This window comes from Marmota monax, unplaced genomic scaffold, assembly GCF_021218885.2.
Source record: "Marmota monax isolate L192 unplaced genomic scaffold, Marmota_monax_Labrador192_F-V1.1 WCK01_AAM20220418_F8-fsc00017, whole genome shotgun sequence".
NCBI classification, from domain to species: domain Eukaryota; kingdom Metazoa; phylum Chordata; class Mammalia; order Rodentia; family Sciuridae; genus Marmota; species Marmota monax.
In genome coordinates, this window is record NW_026695241.1 from 4,458,790 (window position 1) to 4,484,642 (window position 25,853).

General features: G+C 49.6%; 1 protein-coding gene across 1 annotated transcript in view; it reads left to right on the top strand.

The window, feature by feature from the left end:
• Window positions 1–4,135: 4,135 nt before the first annotated feature.
• Lgmn (legumain) overlaps window positions 4,136–25,853 on the top strand; it is a 30,114-nt gene continuing 8,396 nt past the window's right edge. The window contains exons 1-4 of the mRNA XM_046440616.1: window positions 4,136–4,263; window positions 13,824–13,989; window positions 24,400–24,497; window positions 25,282–25,363. Coding sequence (XP_046296572.1) covers window positions 13,852–13,989; window positions 24,400–24,497; window positions 25,282–25,363 — 318 coding nt within the window. The 5' untranslated portion in view covers window positions 4,136–4,263; window positions 13,824–13,851. The remainder of the gene's footprint in view (window positions 4,264–13,823; window positions 13,990–24,399; window positions 24,498–25,281; window positions 25,364–25,853) is intronic.

Here is a 25,853-nt window from a genome sequence, read left to right on the forward strand (position 1 = left end):
GGCACTGTGGCTGAGTGGGCGAGGTGGCAGGAAATGAGGTCGTGGGGAGAGGCGGGTTGCAGGGGATATTAGCACTGGAGGATTTTATTCTAGAAGGGTCTTTGAGCTGAAGATCGGGATGCAAACTTTTGGAAATGATGATAGATTGTGCCACAATTTGAACATAATTGCTGCTGCTGAACTGTACGGTTAAAATGGCTGAAATGAAAACTTTTGTGTTAGGTATAGTTGCCATATTTAAAAATTAAAAAGAGGGACTAGGGTTGTAGCTCAGTGGTAGATCACTTGCCTAGCATGTGTGAGGCACTGGGTTCGAATCTCAGCACCACATAAAAATAAATAAAGATATTGTGTCCATCTACAACTAAACAAATATTTTTAAAAATTAAGAAGAAAGAAAGAAAAAAAGATAAGATGCTTGATCAGAATAAAAATAAAGGGAGTTGTGAGGAAGGAGCATAATTAAATACCAGGAGAAGGAAGGGTATTAACATTAAAAGAAAAAAAATCTAAAAAGGACCCAAAGGAGGTGTTGGGGTACTGCAGTTTTTATCTGAGTGCTGGATACCTGCATGTGTTCACTTGTGAAAGTTTATTGAGCTGCACATTTATAATATGAGTTTTTTCTATGTATATTTTACTTTAACTGAACTTTCACATTTTTAGAAAGGTCACTGTCTTGGTCTATTTTCTATTGCTATAATAAAACAACTGAGACTGGTTAAGTTATAAGGAATAGAGGCTCATGGCTCTGGAGAAATTTGGAAAGTCCAAGAACACCCACCAGCACCTGCTTGGCTTCTGGTGAGGGCCCCATGCAGCCATATGACACAGCAGGAGGGCAGAAGGGGTCACATGGTGAGACAGGACGCAAGGGAGAGCAGAGGAGGTCAAACACGCTTTTACAACAACCTGCTTTAGGGAAACTAACTCCCACAAGAACTCATAATTCCCTCAAGGATGGCATTAATGCCCTGTCCCAGCTCCCCTGACCCCCTGAAGTTTCCACTGCCTCCCAATACTGTTGCACTAAGAGTTACCGTTTAACACATTCAAACCATAGCAGTCCCTCCCTCTGTGGAGAATTGACCATAGGGACAGTGAGGACTCAGGCTAGTGCCTAGTATTTGACATGCAGTTGGTAAACAGCCAACCCATGTCTTGACCCTGTTCTAAGTTTTTCATTACATAATGTCTTAGTCTGTCTGTGCAGCTATAACAGAATTCCACAGGCTGGGAAATTTATAAACAAAAGACGTTTGTTTGGTTCACAGTAGTAGAGGCTGAGAAGTTCAAGATCAAGGGGCATCATCTGGTAAGGGCCTTGTGTCAGAGTATGATGAAAAACACCACAGAGTGAAAGAGTAAGAGAGACAGCCATGTTCATTCCTTTATGGGAAAAGGATTCCCTCGGTAACTAACCCACTCCTGCCATGGCAGCATTGACCCATTAGGTCATGAGGGCTCTGGTCTTTTAAAGGCCCCACACCTCAGCACTGTTGCATTAGGGATTAAACTTCCAACACATGAACTTTGGGGCATGCATGCAAACCACAGCACGTGTATTGATTCACTTCATCTTTACAACCACCCTACCAAATAGAGCACAGTGCTCTTATTCCCTATTTTACACACGAAGAACCTGGAGCACAGGGAGGGGAGATGATTGTTCAAGGTTGCTCAGCAAGGAAGACCAGAGCTGGAATTCAAACCCAGGCAGCCAGATCTAGAGCCCATGCCTTTAAGCATCACAGCAAACGCGATGGATATGTCCATTCCTCTCTCTGAATCAATGGTTCTCAACAGGGGATGAGTGTGCACATTCCCCCACTCCAGGGGATTCTGGGCAATATCTACAAAGACATTTTTGGTTGTCAAAAGTCTGGGGAGGGGTGCTACTGCATGAGGTGGGTAGAGGCCAGGGATGCTGCTAACCACAGACACTGCAATGCACAGGAACAGGTTGGTCCCTGCCAAACACAGAATTACCCTACCCCCAAAATAACACAGAGGTGGAGGAACCTCTACATCTACATGGCTCTACATCTAACCCGCATTCCTCCACTCTGGTGGCGTCATACTCCTAATCTCTCCATCTCCCACTATTCAACCAAAACAGACTCTTCTTGAAATGAGTCCCAGGGCTGTTATCTCTGTGACCCAGTTATCTGCCCCACTCTGTGGTATTGCTCGTTCATTTCTGGCCTCTCTAATCTCGAATTGCACGATACGGCAGCATCAGTCCTGGGCATCTGTATGTCCCCAGGGAGCCTGAGGCCTGCCCTCCCCCGTGCTGCTGGCTGTTCAGGTGCTCACCTGAGCCAATGGGGCTTATCGTTAGCTCAGTGCTTTCTGCTTGGGCCACCATCCCTCCTGGGGTACACGCAGTTCCCATGACAGATCCCCATCTTGTTTCCCTTGCTGGAATACTTAAGTTATAACCCAAAGGGATCCCTGACCTAGGCAGTAGCTGATATTTACGGGCCACTGTGCTAACAAATCGAGTTCTCAGAACTTATGAAGTAGGTATTGTTTTCTCCACTTCTCATTTGGGAAAACTCAGGCTCAGAGGAGCTAAGGAACTTGCTCGGGCCACACAGCTTGTAAGTGGTAGTGTTGGGATTTGAATCCAGATAGCTCCATTGCAGAATCCCCCGTGTCACTCAGGCCCCACGTCAGGCCTCTCTCCCCTCAGATTCCTTCTGTGGCTGGGCTAGGTGGCCACCTGTTAGCCTCCTCGGGGGTTCTTAAACATTACCATGTCACCCTCCAGCAGCTCTTCCCTTTGGCTTTCCACTTCCAGCCACCTTCTCTAGGCCTGCACTCTGAGCTCTTGAACCCAGCTGTTGCTGAGGGAAACCAAAGAGGTTATTCCTGGCCCTTTGCTTGTTTAAACATGCCAGGCAGCAGGCCACCATTTATTCTGGGTGAATTAGGGAGGGGTTAAGGACACGTTTCTGTTTCTTACTTCACAAGGAGGTAAGAAATGAGACCCTACTTTTTCTCAATGTTCAACTACACCTGGCAATAAGGGGCACCTACTAAATGTGTGGAATACATGGAAGAATGAAGTTCTAACAAATGCTCTCTGTCGCAGAAGACTGGAAACATTTGCAGTCATGAAAACTGGCCACGGACTTTGGCTTGAAGCCAAACAACTCTTTTTCAAGTTGTGATCTTGGGCCACCCAGCTATACAGAGCAGATATTCTCCACTTTAGGGGTCATACAGTCTCTCACATAGCTAGTCAACTCTGCCTTGTTTGTAAAAATAGCCAGAGATAATACCCAAACCAAAAGGTGTGACTGTATTTTCATAAACTTTTATTTACAAAAGCAGGTAACAGGTCCAGAGCTATGCTGACCTAAGACATACTATAAAAAAAATCGTAAAAGAAGATCAAAGGAGACAAGGCACTAATGTAGTCCAGAATCTTGCGCTTGGTGTCCTTGGGCAGACTCCGCCTATTCCATCAACTCCACTTACTGAGTGCCCCCACATGACACTCCTATGTACGACATTTTTATTTTTCTCTCCAGTTCGCTCTGAGGTAATACAAACCTTTTGAGAAATACCATTGTTGAGGGATTAAAAACAAAGGATTCAGAAACCAGATGGCCTGGGGTCCAGTTCTGGTCCAGACGGGTAACATTTATTGTGACCTTGGAAAATTAACTTGATCCCCCGCCTTTACTAAATTTCCTGTTTCCTTATCTCTAAAGCTGGGGTGACAATAACTGTATCCATCTCGCACAGGGGCATAAGGAGAATTAAAAGGGTCTACGCCTGCCAATCACCAGGAGCTCCCTAAAATTTTCCAAACACAGGGCACACGCAGACCCGTGAAATCACAACCATTTCTGGGGATGACAGATATTGTTGCTTGAACCTTCCTTCAGTGGGTCCAGTGAGCAGGCAAGTTTGGAACCAACGGGTTAGTGGACACCTGTAATCACTGCGGCTCGCTCGCCCACTTACCCCGGGTCCCCCGAACCCTGGGACATTGCGCAACCGCAGCCCAGGAGCCCCGCCCACACACGCCGGCCTCACTCTCATCTTCTATTGGTTTTCGCAGACGCCCCGCCCCGAAGCTCCACCAATCGCCGCGACTCTGTGGGTCCTTAGGCGGGTGCGGCGGCAGGGCGGCGCAATCACGGCCGGCGGAGGGCCGAGGGTCCGGTCTGAGGCTGCGCGCTGCCCCGAGTTCCCACGGTGCTGCCGCCGCCGCGCTGCTGCTGCCGCCGCCGCGGTCTCTGGCTACAGGTAACCGGGGACCCCGCCGTGGGGAGGGACCCTGGCCCGGGATCGCATCTCAGGCCAGAGTCGTCCAGCTGCTCCTGGCCTCGTGGCCTTGCTTTTCCTTTTCCCTGACCTTTTCTGGGCATTCCATTTCTCCCCCTGCAAAGGGGGCTCGGGAGACGGTGGACCCCGTGGGAAAGGCTGCGACGGCTCAGCCTGACTTCTTGCGAGGGGTGGTGGGCGGAGCTGGGCTTTGGCAGGAGCGGCGTGTTGCTCTGGAGGGGGAAACTGAGGCTCCAGAGCCGACGGGATTTGCTGGGTGCCCGGCTGGGTCCAGGGCTGGTTTCTGACATTCACCACCGAGTAACAGTGGAGGCTGTTGATGCTTTCGATGTGGAGGATTACGCTCATGGGCAGGTCTGTGAACTTCAGCAACAACAAAAAATACCCACGCAAAAATACCCCAAATATTCCTACGGAGAAGTCGAGGGAGCCTCGGTTTCAGGAGCTGAGCTGGTGAGTTTCGGGACCACTCACATCAACCAGGAAAGTGAAAGTTAGCCGGGTGTGGTCCCCAGCCCCTGTTAGATTTCGAAGTATTCTGGGTCGGGCACTGTAGGACCTTTGTGGCATGTGCTTTGTTTTGTAGATGAAAGTAAACACGCAAGGTTTGAGACTTCCCTGTGGTAGGCATCTATGGGAATAGCCGGGCTTTCTTTATTTAGGGCTGCCAACAAACTTTAGGAAGCTTTTTGAGGTGGGAGGGGAGAGACACATCTCTGAACAATTCCAGTGTTACAGGGACACAAATAGAAAGGTGGGTGTACAGGGACAGCATTGGACCCTGACTTGGGGTAAGGAGTAGGACTTCCCAGAGAAGGAGATGCTTGAGGGAAGTTCTAGGGAGGGGCAGAGCTGGTGACATGGAGGAGGAGGATAGCAGCAATGGTGGAGGCACAGAAGGAGGGATACTTTTGGACCTGGTACCATGGAGCCTGGTTGGAGCAAGGGATTTCTGGTGGGTGGTGAATTTTCTGAGCCAAGTGAATAGAGAGGTACATCTTACAGGTATTGTGTTGCCCTGAGAGATTTGGATGTTATCCTGAATGTCCAGGAAGCTGCATTTTAAGGAGATCTGTTTCTTTGATATTCCGAAGGGTAGGAAAGTGTTGGAGAGAGGCCACAAGAAAGACAATATTGCCTTTGCAATAGTCCCACAAAGAATTACAGAGATTTTTAAAGACAGTTGCAGTGGGAAGGGAGAGGAAAGGAAAAAAAGATTTGAGAGCTGTAAAAGAAGTAGAATACACCGTACCATGCATGGTTCAGGAAAATACAGCCATGCGTTGCTTAATGATGGGGATATGTTCTGAGAAATGTGTCATTAGGTGATTTCATTGCTATGCATTATGGAGCCGGATGGTGTAGGTCAGCCACTGGACATGGCCTGTTGATGTGGTCAGAGGATGCGGTACACAGAAGATGAATGAGCCTGCGGCCAATGTCACATGGCCTACTGTTTTACAGTAAGCTTTTTCTTTTGTAAAACTAGGAGTATACTTGGAAAACGATGATAAAAGTATAGTATAGTAAGTTCATAAATCATAACAAAGTGGCTTATTATCCTCATTAAGTATCACGTACTGGACATAACTGTGTGTGTTCTACTTTCATACGACTGCCCGTGTAGTCAGCTTGTTCACACATTCATCACCTCAGACTTGGGAGTAAAGCCACTTCACTATGATGGCTGCAGTACAATGGCTGTGATATCATTGGTGATGGGAATTTTCTTTTTTTAAGAGAGAGAGAGACATATTTTTTTAATATTTATTTTCAGTTTTCGGTGGATTGAGCCCAGCGCCCCGCACATGCCAGGTGAGCGCGTTACCGCTTGAGCCACATCCCCAGCCCAGGAAATTTTTATCTCAGTATAATCTTATGGAACCCCGGTTGCATATGCAGTTAGTCAGTAACCAAAGCATCATTAAGCAGCGCATGATTGTATGTTGAAGTGAGCTTTGTCCCTTTTGAGTTTTCCTTCCTGTGGCTGTCCTTTTTATTGCAGGGGAGGGGATTCTGGAGATTGAGCCCAGGGGTGCTCTACGTCTGAACTATATCTCCAGCCCCTTTGTTCATTTTATTTTGAGACAAGTTTCACTAATTGCCCAGGCTGGTCTCCATCTTGCAATCCTCCTGACTCAGCCTCCTGAGTAGCTGGGATTACAGGTGTGTATACTGTCCCTGACCCTATGATTATCTTTTGAAGAAATTCCAAGATTTTTTCTTTCTTTCTTTCTTTCTTTAGCTGCAGAAGTTGCTTAGTGGACACTAATTCAAATCCCAGTTTATGATAGGGAAGTTGTCATGTGTTTTGAGGGTGTTGAAATATGAATGATTAAATAAACTTATGATAAGATTTACATTTTTTTTGTAATTTAGGAAGCACACATCAAAACTATAATTAGATCACTTTGTATTCATCAGATTAGGAATTGTGAAGTTTGATAATATCAAGAGATAATAGATATTTGGAGAAAATGAGGTTGTCATTTTTTGCTGATACCAGTGTATTTTAGAACAGTATATCCATAGCAAAATGGGTGTCCTAAGACCCACTGGTTCCACTTCTAGAAAATACCCTAGACCTTTGTATACAAAGAGAGGGATATTGGACTGTTTATTGCAACATTGTTTATAATGTTTAATTTTTTTTGAAGCAGTCTAAAAGTATTCAGTGAGAAATGTTTATAGAGTAAATATGTATTTAAAAGTATAATGGATCCCTGGATAGAATGGATAATGTATCCTTTTAAAAAGTACAATGAGGGGCTGGGGATGTGGCTCAAGCGGTAGCGCGCTCGCCTGGCATGCGTGCGGCCGGGGTTCGAACCTCAGCACCACATACCAACAGAGATGTTGTGTCCACCGAAAACTAAAAAATAAATGTTTAAAAAAAAAAAAAAGTACAATGAATCCCCAGGTGAGGTGGTAGCATGCCTGTGATCCCATAATCAGGAATTTGAGAAACTAAGAAAGGAGATTCACAAATTCAAATTTAGTGTCAGCCTGGGTGATTTAGTGAGATCCTGACTGAAACATAAAAGGGACTGGGGATGTGCTCAGTGGTAGTGGTTCAATCCCCAGTACATTAAAAAAAAAAAAAAAAAAAGAATATGACAAATCAGTTGGAAAGAAATGCTTATTTAGGATAGTGGTTACCTTTGGTGTATGGAGGATGGTACTGTGTAGGGGAAAATTTCATCTGTAATTTTTGTTTTATGCAGGAACAAAAGACCTAATAGAGGTACAAAATATTAACAGCTGATGGTCTAGTTGGTAGGTAATAAGTGATTTATGTTTTTTTTTAATGTTTCTACAGTTTAATATCTACTCCTAAATTTCTTAAAGTAAAAACTTAAAAGTAAAAATTTAACCCAAGAATTGACAGGTGGCTGTACAAGTCATGATCAGTCATTGGGGAAAAGACCATTAACTGTACTGACAACAAGATTAAAAAACAGTGATTTGGGCGAAAGAAAATTCAAATACCCAATAAGCATTGAAAACAGTGGTGAAGAAGCTAGTCACCGCGGGCCGGAATTTACTTTGCTGGAGTTGTAAAAATCTTCTGATCATTAGTAAATTCATACATCTATCTTTGGGATTTGAAATATATGTAAGTTGTTTGTGGTTTCTATAACATTTTATGTGTGTGTGTGTGTGTGTGTGTGTGTATTTTAAGATAGTCATCACTGTACAAATATAAAACTGAACACATTGAGGATTTTATTGAAACTCATTAATGAGGTGACTGGGTGAGGAGTTACAGTCAGTTGAAAGGAAACTTCAGAATACAGTCACATCTGAAGATTAGAAGTATTGAAGTGAATGTACAAGTGGGAGGCCAAAGTGGAGGAGCGGAGCCTCCATTTATAGAATTCACTTGCACATCTATAGACAAATATTTGCATTTCTATTACACCCAATATAGAGAGTTAGAAAATAACTTCGTTAGCCTTGAAGGATTATTCAGTCTAGAATCTAGTTTACCACTGAATTATAGATTTTCCCTACAAGGGAAAAAATGATAAACTAACCTAAACAAAATGCATTTTTTTTACATTTGAGATAAAATCTAGTTGGGTTTTGTTTTAATCCCATTTTTTAAGCTAGAAAAATCAAAGGATTTGAGAACTGAATGGGCCCTTAATAATTTAGTTCTACTGTCTCATTTCTTAGATGGACCGTCAAGGCCCAGAGAAGGGAAGGGTTTCTCCTGCGTTGGTAACTGTGTGTCTTCAAAAAGAAATTATACTGGATTTTTTTTTTAAAGCAGACAGATTTTCTTCTAGCTGCTGCAGTGGGAAGGAGAGTCTTCAGGATACAATTGAGCTCAACTGAGTACAGCAGGGGTCTGGTGCGGATTTAGGCCAGGTGAGGGGGTTGGTGGAAGTCCTTCAGCTTGAGATATCTAGTATGCTAAGATGCCATATTTAGGGGTAGCACATCCTGAACGCTGTCAACCAAGAGGAACATGATTGGCTATCAAGAGTGAGGGAATTCTTATAGTGTTCTTGCTAAAACTGGGCTCCCCAGGCCAAGGCCCTGTGGAGGAGAGAGCTCAGGGGAGTCTGACCCACGCTTGCCCAGGGAGACGGTCCTCATCCCCTTCTGTGTTTCTCTTGTCCGCTGTCAGCAAACCCCACGTGCAGGAAGAGTTTATTCTGAACTGGAGAACAGCGTAGCAGGAAGGCTTTTCAGTTCAGAAGGCTCTTTATATGTGTCCTTGTCTAACTAGGTGTTTCATCTGGCTTTGGTGGTTTGCTCTGTGTAACCAGGGCCTGGTGAATGAGGGCTTCCAGCGGGAGGTCACCCTGGGTGATGTTTGAGGTGTGCGCTTTGGTGTCAGTACTGGGTTTGAACTTGAGTCAGTATTTAGGGGCCTGTGACCTTGGCCTTATTATCTGTATTGCTCGTGATAATTTATCTAGACTGTGCACTTGGTCCCAAACTTCCCAAATGGATTAAACCCACTTGGTGGTACATTCCTTGAGGTTGCATTGAGTCATTCACATTCACATAACCTAGGATAGCTCAATAGCCTGAGCAGGGACATGATGGGATGGCAGAGGAATGGTCTTGGTGACGTTTGTAGTGTTTGCCCACTGATTTTTTTTTTATATTTATTTTTTAGTTGTAGTTGGACACCATACCTTTATTTTACTTATTCATTTGTATGTGGTGCTGAGGATTGAACCCAGGGCCTCACACATGCTAGGTGAGTGCTCTACCGCTGAGCTACAACCCTAGCCAATTGCCCATTGATTTTGACTTTGTGTGGTTCAGGTTCTGCACGGATGGGCAGACAAGTGCTCTTTATTCAGAGAGACCGACTGGTATGTGGTTGGAGCACCCAGGGGGGCCTGTTCCAGAGGAAGCATTAAGGGTGTCTCTGTACTTGGACCCCAGGCCAAGAGTGCAGTGCATGTGGTTATGGGGCTTGCCAGAATTTCACGAGAGAGAGAGAGAGAGAGAAAGAGAAAAGCAGTGGAACAAGCTATCTTTACTGTTTAGGTTTGTGTATGGGTCACAGTGGTGCCACTCACAAGCAGGTCTCTCTGAGCCTTAGTTTCCTCTCTTGTCTGAACAGAGTGATACTTGCTCACAGGCTCTTGAGTGGATGGAGTAGGTAGACAGTGTCACCCGTGTGCGGGGACCATGGAGGGTGTGATTGAAAATAGCAGAGACACAGGAGCTAGTGTAGCAGGGATCATTCATACATGCTTTATCATCTTTTCACTTTGATAAAAACAAGAATCAATGGATGCTGCGAGATTATGATTTCAATGCTTTGACTCTGCCAGTGATAATGCAGTAATGTCCATCAGAAAATTGCCGTCTGAGGCTGGCCACTGTGAGATGCACTGGCTGCCAAGGGTAATGGAGATGGTGATGTTAGTTTCATGTTTCAACTTCACCCCAGGCCTCAAATTGGTTCCCAGAATAGCATGAGTGTGTGTTTTTTCAGTGTCATTTTCTGTTCAGTGACCCACTGTGTGGCTTTTAACTTAGTGTTAAAGGAATGACAACTTTGTTCATTAAAAAAAAAAAATGATGACAGAGAGAGTCACCATCAAATATTCACCATGTGTCTATCATTTGGGTATTAATGAGGTAGTGTTCCTCACTGAGGAGTGACTAGCTGGTGTATTTGAAGAATTAAGGGTAAACTTGATTTTGTAAAATAACCAAGGCGCTTTTTAGGTGGCTGCTGCATCACTGGGTAATTTTGAGCAGTTAAGCTAGAGGGGTCCCCTTTGTTCATAGGTCAACCATTGATTTGAGGACAGTTATTCCTTGGTCCTCAGGGATTGCCTCCAGGGTCCCCTTGGATACCAGAATCTGTGGATGCTCAAATCCCTTATATATAAATGTAAATGCTGTGTAAGTAGTTGTCATATTATACTGTCAGGGAATTATGACAAGAAAAATGTCTGCATGTTCAGTGTAGATGCAGTTCTTCCCCCAAATATACATACGTATACTGCTGGGGTTCCCCCTAATATATATGTGTGATAGAACAAATATACACTCCTTCCTTCCTAATGGGCATTGAGCCCAGGGTGTTCTACCTCTGACCTACATCACCAGCACTTTTTATTTTTTATTCTGAGATAAGGTGTTGCTAAGTTGCCCATGCTGGCCTCAGACTTGTGATCCTCTTGCCTCAGCCTCCTGAGTGGCTGTTCCCCCACATATTGTTGATTTGAGGTTGGGTCCACAGATATGGAACCCTTGGATGTGGAGGACCTGACTGTGTTCTATGTATTCTTTTAAACCCTACCCATGAGGAGGGAAGGTCACTCATTAGGCCTCCCGAGGAGTGCGCCTCTTCAAGACTGTCGCACAAACCAAACTCAGCAGAACAATATGCAAACTGGAGAGCCCAATTGGTGATGTCGATGAGATGATACTCACCAGCCGCTGTCCCTGTCATATGGGCTGGGGGAACATTCGCACTCCATAGGGCAAGGTTAGCAATGATGGCCCATGGCCACACACACCTCCCGGTCTTGCTTTTGTTTTTGTGGTTCGAGGGATTGAACCCAGGAAGGCTCTGCCACTGCAGCCCAGCTCTTTTTATTTTTATCTTGAGACAATATCTTGCTAAGTTGCTCAGAGCTGACCTTGCACTTGTCATCCTCCTGCCCCGGTGGGCCTCCGGTTCCCGATGTGAGCCACTGTGCCTACTACTCCTTTTTTTTTTTTTTTTTTTAAATAGATAAAGTTCTATTGAAACACAGTTGTGTCCTTTCATTTACATATTGAATTGAATTGATTGGCTGCAATAAAGATGGCCTGCTTGGAAAAGCCACAAATATTCAGGCTTTCCTATACAGAGAAATGTCGCTGACCCTAGGGAAGGCTTCCTGGCAAGCCCCAGTTATAGCCAGGAGGCTGCTGGGTGGGCTCTGATTGGGTAAGAGCTGCCGATTGGCCACCTCAGGGTCCTGTCTCACCCCTCTGGGGCCCTGGAGCCTGGGGACATGCATGGTTTTGCTCTTGTGCCTCACCTCCCTCTTGCTTCCTGGAACATTTGTATATTGTGCCTTTTACTGGTCACCTCCCAGCCCTGTCGTGAGCCCTGGCAGGTGATGGGTACTTGGAGGAGCCTTCTCAGGTGCACATCGACAGGTCAGCAGCTTCTGGCCTTGGGGGACCCCGCAGTCCACGGACCTCGTCTCTAATGTGTCATACTGAACTCCTTTCCTCCCAAAAAACAACCAGTAAAGGTGAATCCAGGAGCATCTTGCTCTAGTTCACAGACCTCACAGCGGAGCCACAGGAACCCGAATTCAGCATAACTTAGGCTTATGGATTGGGAGTAAAGCTCCTGGGTGGGAGACCCCTCGGTGGTGGAGTGGCAGAGCCTTGGCGGGGTGCGGGGCTGGGGCCACAGAGGTCTGGTGCTACAGGGGCATGCAGGGGCGTCTGGGGGTGCAGTCTCTTAGGCTGGCGGCATCTGGGTCATGGGGAAACCTGTCAGAAATGCATTCCCAGGCCCTCCCCCAGGCCTGCTGGTCAGAATCTGCATCCTCCCGGATCCCTGGTGAGCTGGGTGCTCGCTCATGGAGAAAGCCTGGCCCAAGGCGCTCTTAGCTCTTGACACCTTCTCAAGAGCTCCAGGGCTTTACTCCATGCTTGGAGTGCAAGGCACAGATGCTGAGGATGATGACTTCCCTCAGAGATGGGTCACCCCTCAGCTGGCTGCTCGCTCCCAAGGGCAGAGGCTTTGTTGCTATTCGGCTGGGGTTCTCAGCTCCTAGAGCGAGCGCGGTCCCACAGAGCCGGGCAGGAGGCTGGCTGAGTGGTGGATGAATAAGTGGATGAGTGGAGGCTGAGGTCAGCCTCATAGACTCCCCTTCTGCCATTAGTCCCCAAGTCTCAAATGCAGTGTCTTCTTTTTATCACAGAGTCCCAGGCTGGCTGGGTTTTCTCTAACAGGAAGGCAGTTAATTTAGAATGACATAGCCAGGACCCGGGAGAGATCTGCTCTTGTACTGCAGGGACAAGGCCACATGCCCACCTTTTATGCTTAAAAATCTTTATTTAAAATTTTGACATGAGCTGGCATGGTGGTAATGCCTGTAGTCCCAGCTTCTCAGGAGGCCAAGGCAGGAGGATCACTTGAGCCCAGGAATTCTAGGCCAGTCTGGGCAAGGTAGGGAGACTGTGTTTCAAAAAAAGAAGTTTTGACATTGAAGTATAAAATAGGGTAGTATTTCATTAAGAGTAAAGCCTAGGAGGCAGAATTATAAAGCAGAGGGCTGGGGCAGGAATATGAGCAAAAGGGTTTGGTCTCTGGCCACGTTGACTCTTTGTGGACATTGGACAAGTCACTTGCTCTCCACCCCCCCACTAAAGCAACATGAAAATATTTGCCCCACCTGTTTCGTGAAACACATGTACATGTCCTGCTAAGTCTTACACAAAGATGTGAATTAATATTTGACTATAGCTTATCCAGATAATCCACCCATAAAAATAAATTGTCCATCAATGTTGTTGATGTTGAACACGTACTGAATGTTTACAGACTTAAGTAATATACATTAAATGTTAAAAGAGGCAAATATGAAAAAGATCTGTCTTAACCCCGCCCACCCCCAGAGTCACTGCTATTAAATGGTCTACATTTTATGCATAATTTATATTACTTGTGTATTCTTTTCTTACAAACTGTTCCTAGAATGTGGTCAATGTTTTGCCCACACAATGAATTTTGTTGGTGAATTTAATCTGTTTAATGTTGAGTTGTGACAAAAACTTTAAAAGGTCCCCAAAGCGCTTTCTGGATATTCTGTGGTCATAGAAGTAATTTCCACTCGTTGGGAAGCTGGGGAGAGAGGCGCGGGGGCAGCGGAAGAAGCCGCGTAGCCCCGAGAAGAAGCGCTGTGTCCTCAGCGTCACCGTCAGTGTGGTGGCCCAGGGGTCCTGTCTTTGCTCCCTTCACTGTGTGGGTCTTGGGCGCTGCATGTCCTTGTCCTTCCTACCTGATGGACTCTGCCGCTTGCTTCCAGGTTCCTGCAGGTGAGCGCCAAGAGCAGAATGACTTGGAAGCTCGTGGTGCTGCTCGGCCTGGCCCTGGGCGTCGCTGCTGCTCCTGTGGACGACCCTGAGGATAGCGGCAAGCACTGGGTGGTGATCGTGGCAGGCTCCAATGGCTGGTACAACTACAGGCACCAGGTGGGACGGCAGTGCTGCTTCTTCTCTAAGACCCTGGCGTTCTGATAACGATCCTGGGTATCGTTGGTGAAAAGACTTTTTGAAAAGCCATTGCACTCCATTAGGTGACGAAGACGTGTGTATTGACCAGGATGTGGGGAGACGGGCACCCTCTTGCATTATGAGTGGGTTTATAAAATGGACAGCCATTAGGAAGACAGTTGGCAGCTCCTCAGAAGTCCCTGTGGGGCCCCTTGAGTCTGATGCAAGATGTCTCACCCTGGACCTTAGCGATAATGTTTGGTTATCGGGCCGCCTGGTGCACTGTGGGGTGCCTTGTGCCCTTCACCTCTGCCCACTAGATGCCAGCAACATATCCACACCCTGTAACGGTCCAAATGTCTCCAGGCATGTCCAGATGTCCCCAGGAGGCAAAACCCAGGTCAAGCCCCACTGGCCTAAGGCCATTGTTTATAGACAAGGAAACAGGCCTAGAGAGAGGAGGTAATGCCTGAGGCCACACAGCCAGGAAGGCAGACGGGACTGAGGCCAGGGCTCTGGTGCAGGCCCCAGGCCTCTCTGTCCTCTGTACCTCTGCCAGGCTGCTGTCCTGGCCGCTCCTCCTGTCTCTCTTGGCATTTCCACCAGATCAGCCTGTCAGAGAAGAAACCAGGTCTAGTCACATGTTGAATCCAGCCTCCTGGTGGCAGTGTGACAAAGTGCAGCCCCTTGGGGACAGTCTGGCAGTTCCTCAGAAGGTGAAAAATAGTTGTCTTGTGATCCGTCGACTCCTCCCAAGTCTGTACCGGAGACAAATGACAGCTCATCTACACAGAAACTTGCACCTGAGGGTTTATGTCAGCCTGGTTCCCAGCCAAAGCCTGGGGCCACCATGTCCCTTGGCTGAGGAGTGGTGAGCGCAGGGTGATGCCCTCATGCAAGGGGGTACTCACACATTCTTCAACATGGACGAGCCTTAAACTCCTTGTGCTAAGTAAAAGAAGCCAGTCACGGAGAACACATGTTTTATGGTTCCATTTAAACGAAAGTCCAAGTTAAGGAAATCAGCAGGGATGGAAGATAGATTAGTGGTTGCCCAGGACTGGTCACAGAGGGTTAGGAGTGACTGCTAATGGAGAGGGGTCTTTGGGGTGTGTGTGCTGGTCATGGAATTGGCTGGTGGTCATGGTGAATACACTAGAGATCACTGAATTGCTGACTTGGAGAGGCCGGCTTCTATCATGTGAACCATATCTCTGTAGAGCCGTTATTTAAAACAATTCAATCTTTTCAGGAACCAGCTGCTTAGACTGTGTGGGCATCTGTGTTGTGGGCTGTCTTCTGGATCGCTGTGCCCTGTGGTGGTCTTGTGTGCAGCAGGTCTGCTTCCTCTTCCCTCTCTGTGGGCAGGGTCAGCGATTTGCCCAGCATGGCACAGCTGGCCCATGTGGTTGGACTAAGGTTCAAACCAAGGCTGCAGGCTCTAGAGCAGCCCGGTCCAGCAGGAGAGCCATGTGTGTCATAAATCTTCCCGTTGCCACCTTTAAAAAATATTTTTAAAAACAGGTGAAATTAATTTGAATATCTTGTTTAAACCAGTATGCCCAAACTTTAGTGTAATCAACATAAAGACTGGCAACAGAAGTACCTTCCGTTCTCTCTTTTGAACCGAGTCACTGGAACCCAGTGTGCATCACAAGCCCCATGTGTCTCATTTTGGACCCAGCACATCAGGAGCCCCATTGCCACGTGTGGCCAGTGGCTGTCGCCTTGGACAACCCAGCTGCAAAGCCTGTGCCCTTGACCACTTGGCCCATCAGTGAGAACTGGGCCAATCCCTCTCCCTGCGGTGTTTGTGTTCATATCCACTGAGTGGAGGGGGTTGGTTTAGGTGAAGTCATGACTCATTTCTTGAACGGGTTTTGTGTGCTAGCCAAATAGGAAATTTGGCTTGATGAGAAAGATCTGATCTTGGCAGTGCGACCTCTTTTCCTTCCTACCCACAGACCTGACCAGAGAAAGAGCTACAGCCCCAGCTGTGCCACTCTCTCTCAGGTTCCTGCCTAACCACAAGGCCGAGAGACAAGGAAGAGCAGGTCACAGATGGTGGGTGACTGGACTGATTCATCAGCCACGCTGGTTTTTGCACAACCAACTTCTAAAAAAAATACATGGGTTAAACGTTTCATGGGAGTTACACTTTGCTCCCAGGAACACTTTTGTTTTTTTGAAGACGTGTTGCTAGTTTGGGAGTCAGGGGACAAGAAGTCAGGGGACAAGTAGACCGCAGTGTGTCTCCAGCTGCAGAGGATGGTGGCCCTGAGGCTGTGTGGAGGAGATAAACTGTGCTCAGTCAGCGCCCCCCCCCCCCCCCCCGCCTGTGTCCCTGCCTGGCCACCAACATGTGCTTCCAAACTTTGAAGGCTACAGTAAAGGGGCACTTCAAAGAACTGTTCCTACAGGACTGTTAGAGGGTCGGGCCTTCTGTGCAGCTGGGGCTGCGGGGAGACGCCTTCACACCCGGTCCTTGCAGTGATGCCAAAAAGATTTCAGACATCACTCAAAGGAACAGGCATGAGTTCATCAGAAGGAATAGGAAAAGAAAGAGAGAGAGTGGGTCCTCAGAGAGGAGAGGGACGGTGTGCCCCTCCTGCCCTCCAGGAAGTCTCCAGAAAGTCCTGCCCAGGTCCTCCTCTTGACTTTTGACTGACAGCAGGATGCCATCAGACTTTCAAGTCCCCACTGCCATGACAACTGTATGGCATTTTGGCCCATGCTGATCAGTTCACACTGGAACCTGTTCATACAGATTTTGTGGTTGGGGAGTCACCCTTATCTCCCTGAGCGCTGGGATCTGGTCTGGGTAAGGGTCACAGAATTATCCCTTCAGGGTAACTCTATTCTTCTTATCAGCCTTTTGGGGCCTGCACTTGGGTAAGTATCAGGTCGTGTGCTGAGGAGCTTGTCCTGTGGACTTCAGCCAGGCAGGGCTGCCGGTGAATTGCTTTTTAGAAGCCAGGCACGTGGGGGTCAGCCCGGTGGGCCCGGTTTCCAAATTATTCCCTTGCCTCATGTTCCCCTGCTCATGTCTGTCTGTCCCCTGTCACAGCCTGAGCAGGTTGGGCTGACGCACTTGCAGAGGTTTCCATTTCCCTTTTGTCCTGGGAAGAACATGCCAGGCACATGGCGACATCGCCAGTTTTCTCTGCTCCCTGGGGGTGGTTTCAACACGACTTTGTCTTGACCAGTTCTGATTTTCTCTGTTTCTCACTTTGAAAGGGTTGACAGACGGGGCTGATCTCATGGATGCTGGGAGGACACCCAGCGTCCCGTGTCTGGGGAGGAAGGAGGGCGCCCTGGAAGCCCTGGTCCTGAGAGTGGAGGCCAGACTGAGCGAGCTGTGGGCGGGGGGAGCTGCAGAGGGAGCATCACTAACAGGGAATGGCGCCCCCTGGGGCTGCTCAGGTGCTGGTGCCCACATCCTGCTGTAGGGATGCTGTTCTTACCGAGTGTGCGTCGCGTGCCAGGCCCAGCTCCGGTCACGGGCCATGTATCATCTCACTTAACCCCCAGACAGCAGAAGGGGATAGGTCCTGTTAAATAGACCCACTTTCGGACTGGGAAACTGAGGCACAGAAAGGGTAGGTGACTTGTCTCAGGTCACACAGATAATCCCGGGTGGAGAGGGATCTGAACCCAGTTGGCTCTGCAGCCCATGCTCATAGCCACTCCTCTGGCCACATGACACAGGGAGCTTAGGTTAGCTCATCACCTTTTGTTTTAAAATAGTTCCTCTTTTATTTAAAGAAACCCAACACATTAAGACTTCTTATAGAAAACTTAGGGAAAATAAAACCAGATGAGCAAAAGAAGGTGGGTCAGCTGTGCCACGCGGGATCACCGTCTGTGGTGTCGTATTCTGAACGGCGCGAAGGCAGAAGGTCCCTGGGCATGGAAACAGACGTGACCTGTTGTCCCCTTGACGCCCTCCACCTGGAGGCCTGTGGTCTGCAGAGGGTGTGTGGGTGGGGTGAGAGGGGACGAGGAATGGCGATCCTGGCTGTCAGGTCAGGGGCCCCAGGCTCAGGCTGAGAAGGGCCAGTTCCTCCAGGTGCCGGTTCTGGGTCAGGAGTCTGTGAGCTGGTCAGGGAGGGACAGGAGGACAACTTCTGGAGGAGAGCCTGGAGGTGGGCATGAAGGGCAATGGGACTCCCATGAGAGGAGCTGGGAGAAAGGGTGAGTGGCCCCATGGAGGGAAGAGCATGAACTGTAGTGAGAACAGCACATCCGGGTGCTTTGAGTACACCTAACCACAACGCCCGCAGTGGTTTGGAGGCCATGGAGTGTGGAGACTCCGCAGTTGGCCCATGAAGCAGTTCAGTCCCGTTGTCTCAAACCCAGGGCCTTTCCATTTTTCCGCTCAGCCATCGTTGTTGCGATAACCTGTCCTCAGGAAAGTCCTCGTGTTCACAAGATGGCTGCAGCCGTACCAGGTGTCACATCCAGACAAAACAAAACCCTGGAGGAAAAGAGGCTATCTGTGCATCTTGACCGTCTGTCTCTCCCTTAATCAGCATGAACCTTTCCCTGAAGCTAAAGACGGGCTTTGCCTCACGTCTGCCTGGCCAGCGTTTACAGCAGTTCCTTCTGAGGGAAAGCGATTTCCAGTTCTGACTCAGGGAAGCTCCTGACCCCATAGACGATGACCAGAGGGAAGCAAGATCAGCACAAGGTCAGATGGACAGGAAGGGCGAACCAGGGAGGAGGCTGGAAACCTTGAGTGAGGACAGGCGAGGAGTGAGGAGTGGGAGGACCAGTTCTCCATCTGACTTAGAGCTAGACAGGGAAGCCAGGTGGCCCCAGCATCGTGAGACCGAGAGGGAGGACAGTGTGCAAGCCCCTTCCCCCTCAGGGCCTCACGCCTGGGGCTCTGCACACGTCTCTCTCAGAGGACCAGATAGTCAATATGGGACGCTTTGTGCGGTGGGAGGCAAAATCGAGGGTGCGGGGTGGAAGCCAGGAGCCGCGGTGACAGCTGACAGCTGGTCTTCAGACGGTCTGGTCTTCAGTCTGGTCTTCAGGCGGTCGCTGAGCTCAGTGCAAAGGCCCTGAGGTTAGTCCCTGTTGGAGCAAAGCATCACTTATATTTAAAAAACAGGAATGAGCCCTTGCAGAGGGCGTGGTGGGGAGGGCCTGCGGTCTGAGGGCTGTGCAGGGCAGAGCAGGGCAGAGGCAGAGCAGCTGGATCAGCAGGACTGTCCTCCTCACCCAGGAGCCTAGGAGGGAGGGGCTCTGGACGTGGGCAGGCCTCGGGCAGCTGCTGCTCTGCCCACCTGCCTGCTGGTTTGAACAGATGACATCATCTCACTTTGAACCTCTGCTTCCGCCCCTGGGCTCAGGCGAGGGCTGAGTGGGGCACGGCACAAAGCCAGCCCCTGCCCGGCCTTGGCAGCCTCAGGATGTGCGGCAGGAAGGGAGGATCCCTGTCAGGTGAGCAGAGCCGGCTGGAGGGTGGACCTGGCCCCGGTGACCGGGCATGGCCGCTGCGCTGGCCTTTGCTCCCAGCCATTTGCTTATTGAACTCGCAGTTGGCAGCTGAGCACCAGGACAGCGTGAGGACAGCAGCCTGAATCAGGAAGTCACGGGGCCTTAGTGGGACTGGAGAGCTCCTAATGCCAGCGGGGAACCGGCTGAGTCACGCAGTCCCCGAGCATCATTCCTGAGGCTCTTTCTTACAGTCTTGCTCAACCCCCTGCAGTGTTACCTCATGTGGCTTTTCTGCTTTAAAGGGGAAAAATGCTTACAGGCCACATATGTTCAGGGGAAGTGGTTCAAGTGGCCTTTAACACTGTTTCCAAATTATTCCAGTGGCTGGAGCCCTACTTCATTTCATATTTGACTCCAACAAAGAACCCTTTGAGCTCTCATGGGTAGAGGCGACCACTGCCTCCCAGGGCCCTGAGAGAAGCCTGGTCTGCCTTGGACCCCACTGTGTGGAAGGAGGGACCCGAGGCCTGGTGGGGCAGGAGACCTGGGATTGTGTCCCCAGCACACCTTGCCCCTCCTGAGCTTGTCCCCATCTGTAACATGGGGATAAAAGTGCCTGCCTGTCAAGGTGTCCTGGGGGGCTTCGACACAGGGCACTCTGCACCTGCCCCTTTCAAAATCCATAACTTGATTGAGGCGAAGTTTACATTCACCTGTAATTCACCCATTTCATGTGCATAGCTCGGTGATACTTGAGCAAGTTCACCAAGTTGTGTGAACATCAGCATAACCAGTTTTAGGACAGCTGGTCACTCCAGTAATGTCCCACCATTGCCCCAGCAACCACCGATCATTTCTTTGCCTTGATGCTGGCCTTTTGCTGGACATTGTGTGTAGCGCTAGACGACGTGCGTCCTCCGTGCTGGTTCCTGGCGGGATGTTTCTGGCACTCTCTGTGCTTGGGAACTTCATTCCTCTCTAGCACCAAATGGCACCTGCTACGTGATGGACCACGTGTGCTTGTCCGTGCTCCAGCTGCTGGACATCTGGGTGGTGTCCAGGTGCTGGCTCTTGGGCACCACCTCAAAGGACATTTGGTGTACATCTCTGAGTCATAAATGCTTCTGTTTCTCTGGGTGGATGCCTGCTGCAGCTACCAGTCTCACAGGAGCGCTTGAGGAAACTGTTGACCTGTTTTCCAAAGTGGCCATGCCACCTGCCTTCCCTCAGACCATGCGTGGCCTTCCTGCTTCTCTGGTCCTCGGCAGCACTTGTCCTCCGTCTGGCTGTGAAGTGGCATCTCATCATGGTCTTGATTTGCATTTCCCTGGTGACTAATGCTAAGCCTCTTCTCCTGAGCTCGTAGCCATTAGTACACCTCCTTAGGTGGAGTGCTCCTTCAAATCCTTCTCCTATTTTTTGGTTCAGTCAATTATCTTAGGGTGCAGACGTTCTTTGCATCTTCTGGTACAAGCCCTTTATTAAGTAGGTGGTTTGTAAATATGTTCTTCTTATTGCTTGCCTCTTGGTCTTCTTAATTTTATCTTTTTCTTTTCCTGTTCTTTTTTGCAGTGCAGGGGATCAGACCCAGGGCCTCACGCATGCTAGGCGGGTGCTCAACCACCGAGCGATACCCTCAGCCCTTTAAAGGTGTTCTTTGAAGCCCTGGCATTTAATACACTTATGAGATCCACTTTCTAATTTTTTTCTTTTATTTCTTTTATGGACCAATGCTTTTGGTGTCATATATGGCATCCTTATAGTTGTAACTTAAGGTCCCAAAGATTTTCTGCTGCTTTCTAAAGCTTTTATTTCAAGTCGGGTGCAGTAGCACACATCTGTGATCCCACCAACTTGGGAGACTGAGGCAGGAGGTTCACAAGTTCAAGTTAAATTTATTCCTGTTGAGTTTTGGTTGAATCTGCCTTTTGACCTCTGACAGGAGGAATAAACATAGGGGACTTGTCATAGGGGTGGGTAAATCTGCTCACATTTCATTTAGGGGTAGGTTGTATCTGACATAATAGTTATTTGATTTTTTTTATGAAATAGCAAATTACATAATGTGTCTATAACACAAGTGGACAATTTACAGAACAACAATGAGATGAATACCTGTGTTCCTAGCACCAGCTAAAGGAAAAGAAAACCGCTAGAACTGTCTGTGTCTGATGAACCCCCTCCCTCTTCCCTGGGGATCAGGCTCTTGAACCTTTTGTCCGTCTCCTTTGTTTTGCTTTATACGTGTATTTAATTGTAAACGACATGATGTCTGCACTAGCCTGGTTTTGACCTTTATAAAAGTGTGGTCATAGTGAAAGGTGTTTTTCTCCCTCGTGTTCTTTTTCTCATTGTGGCCCCAAGATTCCTCTGTTTTGAAGCCTGGGTTGCACTTCATTCATCTGCAGGTTTCCCACATGCAGTCAAAAGGCAGTTTCTCTTTCCAGCTGTTGATGCCCTGGGCTGCTCCTGGGTTTTGCTCTTTGGGTGATGCCGTGAAGCACCGCGGGTGTGAGCTTCAGTAGCTACAGCTGTGGCAGAGTGGCCGGGTCAGAGGGCGCGTGCGTCAGCCTGACGGATAGCACCAGGGTGTTTTCAGAGTGGGGTGTCAGTCACCCAACTTCTGCCACAGCTGTGTTGGCTTCCTATTGCTGATGTAACCAACGGCCACAGACGTTGGTCTTACACTTCTGGAGGTAGAGTCTGAAGTGGGACTCACCGGGTTAATCGATATTCCTCGGTGGCTCTGGAGGAGGCTCCGTTCTCTCACCTTTCCCAGTGTTTAGAGGCTGCCTGCCTCCTCGCAGGACAGGCCCCTTCTTCCCTCCTCAAGTCAGCAAGCCTCCAGGGAGTCCTTGTTGTGTCACTCAGAGACAGACCCCTGCCCCACTCTCCACAGAGGCCTTGTGACTAACTTGGGCCATGGATCAATTGGGAAGACCTCTGTGTTTGGGTGCAGCTGATCGGCACCTTAAAACCGTGCTGGGTCGGTTCACCCTTGGCGTGGTCTGTGCCACACTCTGGGCAGGGGAGGTGCACATCTTTGGGGGGCGTTGTTCTGCCTGCCAGTTGGTGCAGGAAGGCCCTCATTACTCCAGAGGCAGGGGACTCAGGCACGTTGCGGTTTGTGTGTGTGTGATGCACGATGACGTTTTGGCCAACAGCGGACTTCATGTACGACCGTGGTCTCCTAAGATCCGATGGCCTACTGACAGGGTAACCAGCTGGTTGGAAAATATTCGATGTTTGCACAACAGCATCAGCTGATGACACATTTCTCAGAGCAAGTCCCCGTTGTCAGGTGACCCATGACTGCGTATGAGGCATTAGGTGGTGACTCAGTGGTCTCTGTTCAGACTTTCTGCCCCCACTCTTTCTCCTTGGACCTCTGTAGTTTTACTGGTTTCCCTGTTGCCTCTGTCTGAGGCACCGTCAAGCTTTGCAGTCAGAATGCCCGGGGTCTTTCGCCATGAGCTGAGTGTGACTTGGGCAGGTCACCTCCCCTTGCCAGGTTGCTCTTTCCCCATTGGTGAAGTGGGGTGTGACCTCCATCACCTGGGGTCACTGTGAGGACTAAATGAGATAATGCGTGGGAAGCTCCAGCACAGGGCTGGATGGTGGAAGAGCCAGCGGAAGTGTCTGTTACTGCATTTCCTCAGCCGTCCATTCATCTAAACAGCCCGTGTGCCAGGCCCGGAGCCTGCCCGTTCAGCATTCAGCAACTGAGCCGCGAGCACCATCTTTGCCATGAAATGAGTGTATCTGTGCTGGGCCTCTGCAGGCCCGATACCAGGCTTAGTGTTTGGCCAGCTTATTTTTATTTATTTACTTTTGGAGGTGAGAGTCTGAAGTGGGTCTCACCGGATTCAACCCAAGGGTGCTTTACCACTGAGCCACCTCCCCAGCCCTTTTTCATATTTGGAGACAGGGTCTCACTGAATTGCTGAGGGCCTTGCTGGGTTGTGGAGGCTGCCTTTGAACTCGTGATCCTCCTGCCTGAGCCTCCCGAGCCTCTGTGTTTACAGGCGTGCACTGCCGCACCAGTGGCAAGCTTTATCTTCACTGAGAGCCGGTGCGGTTGGGAACAGGCCGTGCAGGGGTCCAGGTCCTCCCAGGGAGGCAGAGCCGGACACCTCTGCTCCCAGGAAGGACATACTTAGCCATAAGCAGAGAGCTAGGCAGGTTTTCCCTTCTGCCTTCGGGTGATCTCCATGTCGCGCAGGCTGGCATGTGCCATTTGCAGTAAGGAAGCTGTGTGTCCCCCAGCGTGGTGGGAATGGCGCTCAGGAAGCCTTCTGTGGCCCTGGAGGTGTCGGCTTTGGAGTCATCGCTGCGTTCTTAACTGGACAGCCTATTTCCAGTTCCAGTTCCCGGCCGAGCTCCTGTCTTCACCCAGTTCTCTGAACAGAGGCTGTGGCAGGTGAAGTCCTCAGGTCGGAAGAGGCCTGTGTGACAACCGCCGGCCCCTGAGCTGTCAGCCTGTCTGCCGGTCACTCGGAGCCGTTTCATTTTGGAGAGCTAAATCCCTGTTTTCAGGAGGCTCTGTGTGGCCTGCAAGGCCCTCGTGCCCGTAGCTGTGTGTGTGTGGCCCGCACGAGCGCTGGCTTCCCCCCAGGCCAGAATCCGGAGAGTTTGGGTGGGTGGGAATCTTTTAAAATCAAGGTGAAATGTTTTGGGCTATAGATGGACACAGTACCTTTATTTTACTTATTCATTTTTATGTGGAGCCGAGGATGGAGCCCAGGGCCTCACGTGTGCTAGGCAAGTGCTCCACCGCTGAGCCCCAGCCCCAGCCCCAGCAATGTACGTTTTAGAAAGCAATGATTTCAACACCGACCAGCAGGCGGCCGTGTGCAGCCCGCCTTCCAGGAGGTGGCACCTGGGTGGCTCTAGGAGCCCAGGGGCCCCCTCCCAGGCCGAGGGTGACCGAGTCTCTCCTTGCAGGCCGATGCGTGCCACGCCTACCAGATCATCCACCGCAACGGGATTCCCGACGAGCAGATCATCGTGATGATGTACGACGACATCGCCAACAACGAGGAGTAAGTGGGGAGCACTGGGAATGGGGGGCGCGGGCCAAGGCCTGAGACCAGCACCGCTCCTGCTCCAGGGCTCCCAGAGCGCGGGCCGCAGCCCGTCACAGCGGTGGAAGGCCGAGGGCTCTGTCCAGATCCCCGCGCATCTCGGCCCAGGCAGGGTGGGGAAGTGGAAGGCGGCGGCCCCTGAGAGGCTAAAGCTAGATTCCCTCTCACCCTGGAGAGCTGCCCCGTGGGGCCCCAGGTCTGCCTGTTCCTGGAAGACACTGGTCCGGGCATCGGCCCCCCACGGCCCGCTCTGCACCTTTGTGACTCATTGCCCTTAGTTTCCTGAGGGACAAGGATAAGCAAGGTGGGCACTGAGCTTGACAGTCCTCCCCTCCCCGGTCACCCTGCAGTGGTCCTGAGGGGTGCTGCCCTCTGTGGCCATCACAGGGATCACCGAATCACTCCGAGGCTGGCTTCTGAGTCCTCTTTCTGTCCTCTGTCTGAGGGAGCCCTGGTGAGCGCTGGTCCCAAGGTGCTGTGTGGTACCCAGCAGGAGGTGGGCGCTGGCCCTGGCCTAAGTTTTAGAGCTCTGTCTCCCACTGCTGCTGCCAGGAGCTCCTGGATGGTGCCACCTGAGGTCTCCACCCACCCAAGCCACCAACAGCCTGGGGACCACCCAGGCAGCGGAGAGATGTCTCAGACAAACGTAGTGGTTTACTGTTTCTTTACGCAATGGGGTAGACTTTGAAGAGATATTTCAGAGACAGTCACGTTTTGTTTCTGTCACGTCCTCTGATTGCAGGAACCCCACCCCAGGTATCGTGATCAACAGGCCCAACGGCACGGACGTGTACAAGGGAGTCCCCAAGGACTACACTGGGGAGGTGAGGGCACTCAGGGACTTTGGGTGGGGACGGTGGATTTTGTTTCATTTCCTTGATGATTTTTCATTATTTGTTGTATTTCTAGAATCAGAACCTTGCTAGACTGATTTCTTGTCCGTGTTTCATGTTTCTGTTAGGATTAGTGTTTGAGGGGTAAATCATGAGAGAGAGAGAGAGAGAGAGAGAGAGAGAGAGAGAGAGAGAGAGCACATGCACACGAGTGCTGGGTGGACCCAGGGCTTCTCTCATACTAGACAAGTGCTTACCACTGAGCTATTTTATTTTGTTTTCTTGAGACTGGGTCTCACTGTGTTGCCCAGGCTGACCTTGAACTCCTGGGCTCAGGTGATCTTCCTGCCTCAGTCCCACATGTGGCTCGGGCTTGGGTGTATGCTCCCACACCTGGCTCAATTATGAGAGTTTTAAAAGAAAACAGAAAAAATGAACAAAAGAACATCGTGTCTAATAAATTGCAATATACCATTATTTG